Here is a 10,437-nt window from a genome sequence, read left to right as displayed (position 1 = left end):
GACAGCTGCTCTTGCGCAGTACATTGGAATGAAAGACAGCCTCACTGAGATTTTTCCCTGGCCGTTGCATATGTACAAAAATGTAAACAAGGCTTTCGAATGACAAAGTATCATTAACATATTTGTCCTCAACTTGTTTATTTCACGGCCTTTACATTTATCATATCAGCGGCATGCACTGCTTTGCTGGTTTCGCACTGATATAGTTCTAAAGTTCGTGCGATATTCTTTTTCTTAATAAATAGACAAAAACATGGAAGGATTGATATCAGTTATTTTTGGCACAATTTTTAGGACATAAGGGTACATTCTTTTATGAAAAAATACATATGTTACTTGTCTTGACAGTGCGTAGCGTTCATGAATGTGTTTGCAGCATCTTGGGCAATTGCAACGCAGTTATTATTCATGTATTTTATCCCTCGACAAATTGTGTGAAGAGGTCAAGCTCTAACGTGAGCCCTCCCCCCCCCCCCCCTATCAAAATTTCTGGCTACGCCACCGCTACTTGCCCTAAGTAGATGTATCCCCTTATACCACTTACAGTGTCTCGTTACCTATACGTAAACTGCTGTTCTCTTCCGAGATTGTTAAACATTACTTTAGTTTTCTGCAGAATAATTTTTAGAGCCACCCTTCTGCTTTGTCTCTCCAGGTCAGTGAGCATTCATTGCAATTGGTCCTCTGAGTTACTAAGGAAGGCAATATCATCAGCGAATCGCAAGTTACTAAGGTATTCTCCATTAACTATTATCCCCGATTCTTCCCAATCCAGGTCTCTGAATACCTCGTGTAAACACGCTGTGAATAGCATTGGAGAGATCGTATCACTCTGCCTGACGCCTTTCTTTATTGGGATTTTGTTGCTTCTTCATGGAGGACTACGGGGACTGTGGAGCCGCTATAGATATCTTCCAGTATTTTTACATATGGTTCATCTACACCCTTATTCAGTAATGCATCGACGACTGCTGAGCTTTCGTCTGAATCAAACACTTTCTCGTAATCAATGAAAGCTATTATAAGGGTTGGTTATATTCCGCACATTTCTCTATCACCTGATTGATAGTGTGAACATGGTCTATTGTTGAGTAGTCTTTACGGAATCCTGCCTTGTCGTTTGGTTGACAGAAGTCTAAGGTGTCCCTGATTCTATTTGAGATTACCTTAGTAAATACTTTGTAGGCAGCGGACAGTAAGCTGATCGGTCTATAATTTTTCAAGTCTTTGGCGTCTCCTTTGTAAAGGATTAAGATTATGTTGGCGTTCTTTCAAGTTTCCGGTACGCTCGAGGTCATGAGGCATTGCATATACAGGGTGGCCAGTTTTTCTAGAACAATATGCCCACCATCCTTCAACAAATATCCTGTTACCTGATCCTACCCAGCTGCCTTCCCCCTTTGCATAGCTCCCAAGGCTTTCTTTACTTCTTCTGACGTTACTTGTGGGATTTCAAATTCCTCTAGACTATTCTCTCTTCCAATATCGTCGTGAGTGCCACTGGTACTGTATAAATCTCTATAGAACTGCTCAGCCACTTGAACATTCACACCCATACCAGTAATTATATTGCCGGCTTTGTCTTTTAAGGGATACATCTGATTCCTGCCTATTCCTAGTTTCTTCTTCACTGCTTTTAGGCTTCCTCCGTTCCTGAGAGCACGTTCAATTCTATCCATAATAAACTTCCTTATGTCAGCTGTCTTACGCTTGTTGATTAACTTGGAATGTTCTGCAAGTTCTATTCTAGCTGTAGGGTTAGAGGCTTTCGCACATTGGCGTTTCTTATTCAGATCTTTCGTCTCCTGCGATAGCTTAATGGTATCCTGTCTAACGAAGTCGCCACCAACTTGTATTGCACACTCCTTAATGATGCCCATGAGATTGTCATTCATTGCTTCGACAGTAAGGTACTTTTCCTGAATTAAAGCCGAATATCTGTTCTACAGCTTGCTCCGGGACTTCCCTACTTTCCCTCTTACCGCTAACTCACTGATCGCCTTCTTATGTACCAGGTTCTTCCGTTCCCTCCTCAAGTCCAGGCTAATTCGAGTTCTTACCATCCTATGGTCACTGCAGCGCACCTTGCCGAGCACGTCCACATCTTGTATGATGCCAGGGTTAGCACAGAGTATGAAGTCTATTTCATTACTAGTATCGCCTTTCGGGCTCCTCCACGTCCACTTTCGGCTATCCTGCTTGCGGAAAAGGGTATGCTTTGTATAGCTTTCTAATAAGTTGCCATTTCAATCAAGGCTTTGCCTTTCAGGGAAAGCCTTAAACTGCGACTTCTTTCATTTTTTTTTAAATTGCAATGTCGGTCTTTAATGATAAATAATTACATAAACTCAACTAGATGTTGTCGAAATTAATGATGTCATGGTTATCTCTGGTGTGGACTTTATGCCGGCATCGCCACTCCTAGATCTCTCCTTCTTTTTTTCTTTTTTGCTTCTTTTTTGGTTTTCCAAGCGTCTTCTCACGGTGCGAGAAGCCGCTTTCCTACTTCAGAAGCCTACTATACTACAGATTAGCCTAATATTCTTCGTCAGTGTCCTTTTCAAGTGTTCTCGTGTATTAAGCGGCGTACTGCCTCCTGCAGAGAAGGCAGTACACCGGGGAGGCAGACTTCGGAAGCAGCTTATGTCAACGTTTCTCTCTCACTCACGGTAGTCTTCAGGGATGCGCTGGCGCTTCATGCCGGCCGCCGACGCCATTTCGGCCAGGTACGTCGCGTTAGCGCCGCTGCGTTTCCCGCTGTCGCTGGCGACTTCGGCGGCGGTGAACAGTGGGTCACTGCTGGGCTGGCCATGCCGCGCCGTGGGCTCGCTCCAAGGTTCTGCGGTGTTGTCCTCTGGCAGGGTGAAGATCAATCGTCGCCGACGTGTTCGCCTCAAGGACGCGTATCCCGTGCTCGCAGTGTCAACGCTATCGTAAGGCGGCGGCATGCCAAGCCTGGTGTCGCAGACAGACTGCAGCCTGTTCCGTTGCGAACGGCGATGCCAATGCGGACGATGGTAATGATGACTATCCCAGACATTGGGAAGCACCCACAACAAGTACGGATCGGCCAAGAAGCGGGCTGTAGAACAAAACTTGACAGTCACTTAATTATCCCTACGTGATTTGAATGCGAATTCATTATGAATTCTCTGAGTTACTTAAGAATAAATATCTACCTTATTACAGCTTACTCTAATTTTTACCAACTTTAATTCACCTCAATCCACCTTAATCCACCTCAATCCACGTTTATCCACGTTAAGCCACCTTATTCTAAAGCAATGAACGGGGCTCGTTGGTGGACGTTCACTGACGAACCTAAGGGACAAGACGCGGACGTACGTAGCGCAAGGGATGTATCAGCCCGATGTACTCCAAATATAATAATATTTTTTTTTATTTTCCTAATATGCGCTACGTACGTCCGCGTCTTGTTCCTTATGTAACACTAAGCGCAATACAATCATGAACCACCTTACTCTACCTTACTCCACCCTAATACACTTTAATTATTCTTTATTTAGTTCACGTTGGTGATTTTTCCTGCCACCGTGATAATCTTTATTGCTGTTTTTAATGCTTTCGCATGAAAGAAGCGGTGGTGTGGAATGTTCTCTTCAATCGCTTATATGTGCGACGAAACAACGGTGGAAAGCCCATATTTGTGTGTTTGCTTTCCCTTTACTGATGGCTCATGCCCACTGCGGGGCTTTAGCCGAGATTCAGATGAAACGAGTAGAAGACGTTTTGTTCTGACAGGAAAGCAACGAAACAACGACCCAAGTGCGGATTTCCATATCCTTGCATATCAAAGACAGAAGTCACGGATATTGTCTACAATATCAGAGTTGTTCGGAATTATACATAGAGCCACAATGTCTACCACCGAGAGGGACCACAGTCGACAGTGAATGGTTCATTCTGAGTTTAAAGAAACCCTAGAAGTGATAAGGGAATTTCATTTTCTTGTAGATGCTTCCACCATCTACGCAAATATGAAAGCATTTGTCATTGCTTACACAGTTGCTATGAGGTCTGTTTTCAGTTACTACTAAGCCACGTGGGTATCGCAGGAAATGAAGAGAGTGACTAGCTACTGTGACGCACGCATTAAGTACCTTGTCACCAGCCACATTTACTACATCAGTCGCCAAGAATGTTTATCGGTGAACATACGATGAACAGGCAACCTCGTTACTCCTTTACACAGTAGACCCTTTACTGCCGCTTTCACCGAGCTAGAGAGAGAGAGAAACTTTATTTTGGTTCCTTCAAGGATTTAGCGTCTCGAGGTCTCGGTCGTCTTGGGCGCCGGCGACTTGGAGCCTCTTCCAGCAAGGGTGGGCCCCTATTCCAGGGCTCCGCTGAGCCTAGCTACCTCACTAGCGTGCTGCACTAAGGCCCTTTGGGCCGTGAGCTCGCAGCTGATAAGCCGACTCTCCCACTGCTGCGCACTCGGGTTATTGTGTTGGTGGAATGATTTATTGTGTTTACATTCCCATGTGACATGGTATAGCGTGGGTGTGGCCCAGCACCATGTGCAGGTGTCTCTGTATTGTGTTGGGTACATTTTGTTTAGGATGTATAAATTTGGGAAGGAGTTTGTCTGCAATCTGCGCCAACTCGTTGCTTCCTCCTGCGTTAGAGCTTTGTGCGGTGGGGGATATTTGGCTCTCGTCCCTCTGTATAAGTTTAAGATTTCTGTGTATCCTCCCTCACAAGCGTGTGGGTGATACTCCGGGGCGCGCGACTGCTCTGCTCGGAACGTGGTCTCTCGAGCTAGGCTGTCTGCCCTTCCGTTACCCTCTATGCCTGCGTGGGCCGGAATCCAGATTAACTTGTGCGTAATGTTCCCCTCGGCGAAGTAGGCTCCGCCAAGAATTCTGAGGGCGGCTTTGCTAATCCTGCCCCTCGTGTAATTTCTGCACGCTTCCTTCGAGTCTGTTAAGATGTTTAGAGGCCTGCCTGTCCTATATCTTTCTACTGCCGCCAGCGCCACGGCAATTTCTTCGGCCTCCGCAGTGTCGGCTACCTTTGCCGTCGCACATGTGATCAGATTCCCGTCACCGTCCACCACCACCGCCGTGGCCGTGTGCTTCCCTTCTCGCGGGTACGTGGCAGCATCCGTGTACACTGTGTTCTCTAGTAGCGCGAGTGTCTTTTCCACGCATTCGGCTCGCGCCTGCCTTCTGCTCTCGTGGTGGTTAGGGTCCATGTTCTTAGATACTGGCCTAACGCTTATTGTTTTTCTTGAGCAGTCTGGCACGTCTGCGTATCTATCTACGTGTCCACTCGTGTCCCGTCCCAGCCTAGTAAGGAGCGCTCTCCCTGCAGGGGTGCTTTTTAGTCTGGCTTTTTGCGTTTCAAGCAGGGCTTCCGCCAGTTCGCTGAAAGTGTTGCTGATGCCCAGTTGGAGCAGTTTTTCGTTTGAAGTGTTTTTTGGCAGATGGAGAGCCGTCTTGTATGCTTTCCTGATTATCGTATCCACCTGTTCCCTCTCTCCTTTGGTCATCGCGTGGTACGGTAGCGAGTAGATGACTCGGCTGACGACCAGGCTGCCGACGAGTTTGAGTGTGTCTTCCTCTTTCATGCCGTATCTTTTTTGGGAGACCCTGTTGATCATCCGGCCCACCTGCTCCGTCACTTTGCTCAGCAGGCTGATGGTGTGGCTGCATTTTCTGCTGCCCTGTAGCCACATGCCCAGGATTCTGATCATATTCTTTTCCAGGCCATCAAGCGTTACTTCCAGCGTTGCTTGGCTGGGGTGTCTACCTACTCTCAGTAATTAGGATTTTTCTGTGGAACATACCAGTCCCCTCTCTCTGGTGTACTTTTCGACACAGCGCGCAGCCTCTTGTAGCTTCTCTTGTTTTTCTCCCAGTGAACCGAACGTTCGGCACGTTCCTCTGTCCTCCTACACGTATACAACTCACACTTCTCAGTCCTTGTGTCGCATCAAAAGAAGAATGTACCCACATTGTGGCTTCTGTGATAACCCAGACGCTTGAATTAATCATATTAACATATAATTCATTCAGTATTAACTTCTTTTGACAGCAAAGTTCTTCGATCGTAATAATGCCCTGATAGGCAGAGGCGCACCCTGACCACCGTTCGCGATGTTTCTATTGGACATTAGCCTGATGGATTACCTATGAGTGGCATTACGTGTTTTTGTCTGTTCTGCATTGTACTTCTTGATTAACGTATTGATGTGACGACTGTGTTGTCCTTTCTGAGATGGGGTAGATGCGCAAAAATGGATGTTCTATACTTATATGCATACCTAAAGTTCCTGTGTGGACTCCTTTCTCCTGTGTGACTATAGGTGCGCTGTCTCACCTTCTGTACCATGGTTTCGGTGCTCGTGCCCATATACAGTGTGCTCATATACGTGTTCTCATAGAAACACAAACTGCGCGCTTGTGTCTAAGTGCGTGTATGCGTTAGTGCTGGTTGATTTCTTCTTGCTTTCTGTCTTTTTGTTAATCTTGATGAGTGATGTATTTGGGAATTTAGGACAGCCGGCTCTAACAAGGCTAAACTTGTCATTTTGCTAGATTACATAAAAAGAAAGAAGGCAAGGAAATATTCGGCGAATAAAAAAAATGAAGACGGACGTCATATACTAAAATTTATATAGAAATCGTCTTGAAATAATTTTAAATTCATCAATGGCTGAGCAAGCATCCATTTGACAGCATGCAAAAGAGAAGACTTACATAGCAAGATCAACTGTCGTAAATTTGAAATTTTACTCGAAATGGTCAAAACAGTACTTCTTATTTTTGTGTGTGTCTGTGTGTGCGTGTGCGTGCGTGTGTGTGTGTGTGTGTGTGTGTTTGTGTGCGTGCGTGTGCGTGTGTGTGTGTGCGTGTGTATGTGTGTGCGTGTATGTGTGTGTGTGCGTGTGTGCGCGCGTGTGTGCGTGCGTGTGTGTGTGTGTGCGTGCGTGCGTGCGTGCGTGCGTGCGTGCGTCTGCGACAACTGTAGTGCAGTAGGGGCCCTCGAACACACTTGCTCATGTGGTTCAGGGCTGTCGACGCAGCGTGCGAAACGTTGATACACTGATATAACACAGCAGAAAATACGAATAAGAGCCATAAATATATACGCAGAATATTAGAAAGGCGTGCACTCTCATTCTTGCTAACTGATCATTTGTCGAAATTCCGGCAGTCTTCTGAATTATAATTTTTAAACGGGCTGCCCATTGAGTTACGATAATGCATTGCGGTGAAATTTGATAGATGGCCGCAGAGCGAATTCAACTATTCAGTTTCAACCACTGTTTGTTACCCCTATGCTTTTCTTGGCTTCAGTGCCTTTATTATTTATCCTGCACTGCCCGGGGGCGTGCAAGCAGGGGGGTTAGAACTTCGAAAAAAACACATCTTCATTCGCACAGCACACTTGGTCACAAGATAATCGATTCCACTCCGTTGCAGTTTGGGCAAAAAATGATAGCATAAAGGTTCGCTCTAGTTTGGTATTCTCGAATTTTAAAGTCGTGATCTGTTCTCTTAGATACATGCTGCGGTGGTTTAAAATAAGTGTCTCTATTATTTCCGGTTTTGTTATTATATATGCTAAATAGCAATTTTAGTCGCAGTTTCCATCGGCGAGACGAGAGCGCTTTCCATCCGAGCTCACTTTTCATTGCAGTGCAGCTGTCCTCCCGCTTGTATCACCCACGAACGAACCTTCCCGCTCTGTTTTGTATTCTCTCGGTTTGGTCGATCAAGGTTTTCTGATGAGGGTCCCAAACACAACACGCATACTCCAAGATCGGACGAACGCATGAAATATAAGCAATATTCTTTAGGGCAAAAGTTGAAGATTTTAAATTTCGCTGAATAAAATTTAGCGCACTGGCAGCATTTGCAACTACATTACTCGCATGTGCGTTCCAAGAACAATCACTTGAAAACATCACACCCAAATATTTATACATATATTGCTGGTCAATAATATCAGTGTTCAAAAAATAACGCGTTTCTATAATTTTCTTTTTTTCGCGAAAAACAGATGAACACATTTTTTTTATTTAGTTAGATTTTCAATTCTCACACCATAAGAGAATGTTAGTAAGATCAACCTGCACATCGATGAAGTCCTGTTTATTTCTTATGTTTCTATACACTATACAGTCGTCGGCAAACCAGCGTAAACGCCAAGATATCCCGGCAGGAATATTGTTAATATAAACTAAGAACAAAAGCGGCCCTAAAAAAAGACCCTTGAGGAACTCTCGATGTGACCTCGACACAAGGAGGAGTAGCACCCGTTCAGTATTATGCATTGCCGATGCTGCGACAAGTAATTGGCAATACAGTTACACACTCCTTAACATTTGCCTCATAAAGTTTTTGAAGGAGCAATGACTGACAAACCATGACAATCGCCTTTCGAAAATCTAAGAAGACACAATGACTTTGCCGGTTCTCATCCACCTGAGCCACTGAGTCGTGATAGAATTCAATTAGCTGTGTTGTACAGGACAATCCCTTGCGGAAACCATGTTGATTATCAAGTAATAATCTATGTTGTAATAAATGTAACATTATTTCTTTGTACAAAATATGCTCTATTATTTTACAGGAAATGGATGTTTAAGAGATAGGCCTATAATTGTTTACATATTTTTTTGGACCACCCTTATGAACCGTAACTACATGTGCCATTTTCCAATCATCCGGCAGCACTCCAGTAGAAAGAGATCTAGTGTAGATTAGGTAGAGGTAAGATGCGATTGGCCAGGTACAGCACTTCAATATGCGGGGAGAAATACCATCTGGGCTGGGGGCATTAGTTTCATCTATACTTTGTAACAATGATTCGATACCACCAACACTGAATTCGACAGGTTGCATTAATGGCTCAGCTCTCACAAGAAATTTTCCAAAGGTTGTTTCGGGCAAGCAATGCAGAATAAAAAAATCATTAAAGCAAGCTACCTTAGCTGTATCGTCGGATAGGACCTTATGATGGTGAACAATTTCATTTACTCCCGTTGAGTCAGATCCGCATCCTTTTACGTATTTCCAAAAAAAAGCTTTGGATTTGTTTTCATATTATCATTAAGTTGATTGAATACTGACCCTTTCCAATGTGAACTTTAGTTTTGTATTCATTAGTTACTTTGACCTGCTTCTTAAACTGATAACTGCTTTGTGTTCTTTTGAATGCGTTATATACTCTTCTTTTCCTTATTAACCTCAGGATACTAGGCTTCACCCATGGTTTCTTAGTTTTTCAGCCCAACTGAATGGACACTCGGTACATACTTTTCCGTCAGCTCTGTAACTTGTTTTAAAAAGAGACTACATTCGTACAACATCAAAATTCTCACAAAGATAATCAAAAACAGATAAATGAGCGAATAATTCCTGTGAAATGGCAGAATAATCACCTTTATCAAAGAAAAGTCTGTTGGCTTTATATGGACGTGATTTTTAAAAAATGAAACCCATTTTCCTTCTCATTCATTCTTGCGGGGGTCTGAAACCTCATAGCCTTGATGCCTCAAGGTAGCATGCATGGGTTTATTAACCACATGCCTGATCACTTCAGTTCAGGTGTTACACGACACCATCATGCAAAAAAGGATGTTCCACATCTTCCCACCACGGCTCTAAATGGCGCTGGCTAACACTCCCAGGGCCAAGTATACCACACATAAATACCCAAGTTAGCACAATTGGTAGCGCATCACGTGTGTACTGCAAAGGTTCTGGGTTCAGCCACCACCAGAGACAAGGTCTTTTCGTCTGCTTTCATTACTTTCTCTCAATATTTTCTACATTTCAATTTTAACCACAGCTAATTACACCAATGCTTTTCTTGGTTTAATTGCCTGCGACCTTTATATAACCAGCAAAAATAAGGTAACAAGAAAATGAGAAGAAATAAGTGGAGGACAGGGTCATCAGTGTTCAAAGAAGCACGTTCCTTTTCGTATCTTTAACCAACACTTGCGCCCAATAGGCAACTCCTCTGCCTGCACATCAAATGACAGTGCAAGAGATGCAGCTGGAACCCACAGTCAAATATATGTACAGAATACCAATGCATCTTCTCCGAAGGTAGTGAAGAGCACAGGTGCCTGTGGAGCTGCGTGCCACGGTTCCTCTTGCCAACCCATGGAAAGGAACATAAGTGATACTGTAGAGCTTGCCGCTTCAAGCAGCGTTTAGGTAGCCATTCATTATCCTGCACGTAGTATCCAATGTATTGTAGATATCGAGGCAGCTTCAGTCCTGCAGCAAATAAAGTGATCAGTTATAACCAAAATGTTGAGATGCAGGCACTCTGGCAGACGGATGCTAACATGTTGAAGTTTCTGGGATGCCAGTCATAATTTCATTAAACATTATATGGGCCACTCATGCAGGGATGGAAGCAGTCAAAGAAGTTTTGGAGCAGCTCTGAGAG

At 44.2% G+C, this 10,437-nt stretch overlaps 1 protein-coding gene across 1 annotated transcript in view; it reads right to left on the bottom strand.

Moving 5' to 3' along the window:
• Positions 1 to 2,961, bottom strand: part of LOC139051397 (uncharacterized) — a 66,149-nt gene extending 63,188 nt beyond the window's left edge. Inside the window, exon 1 of the mRNA XM_070528413.1 lies at positions 2,669 to 2,961. Coding sequence (XP_070384514.1) covers positions 2,669 to 2,948 — 280 coding nt within the window. The 5' untranslated portion in view covers positions 2,949 to 2,961. The remainder of the gene's footprint in view (positions 1 to 2,668) is intronic.
• Positions 2,962 to 10,437: the final 7,476 nt, after the last annotated feature.

Source organism: Dermacentor albipictus, unplaced genomic scaffold (assembly GCF_038994185.2).
Source record: "Dermacentor albipictus isolate Rhodes 1998 colony unplaced genomic scaffold, USDA_Dalb.pri_finalv2 scaffold_11, whole genome shotgun sequence".
Taxonomy (NCBI): Eukaryota; Metazoa; Arthropoda; class Arachnida; order Ixodida; family Ixodidae; genus Dermacentor; species Dermacentor albipictus.
This window is presented reverse-complemented; position numbering and strand designations above follow the sequence as displayed.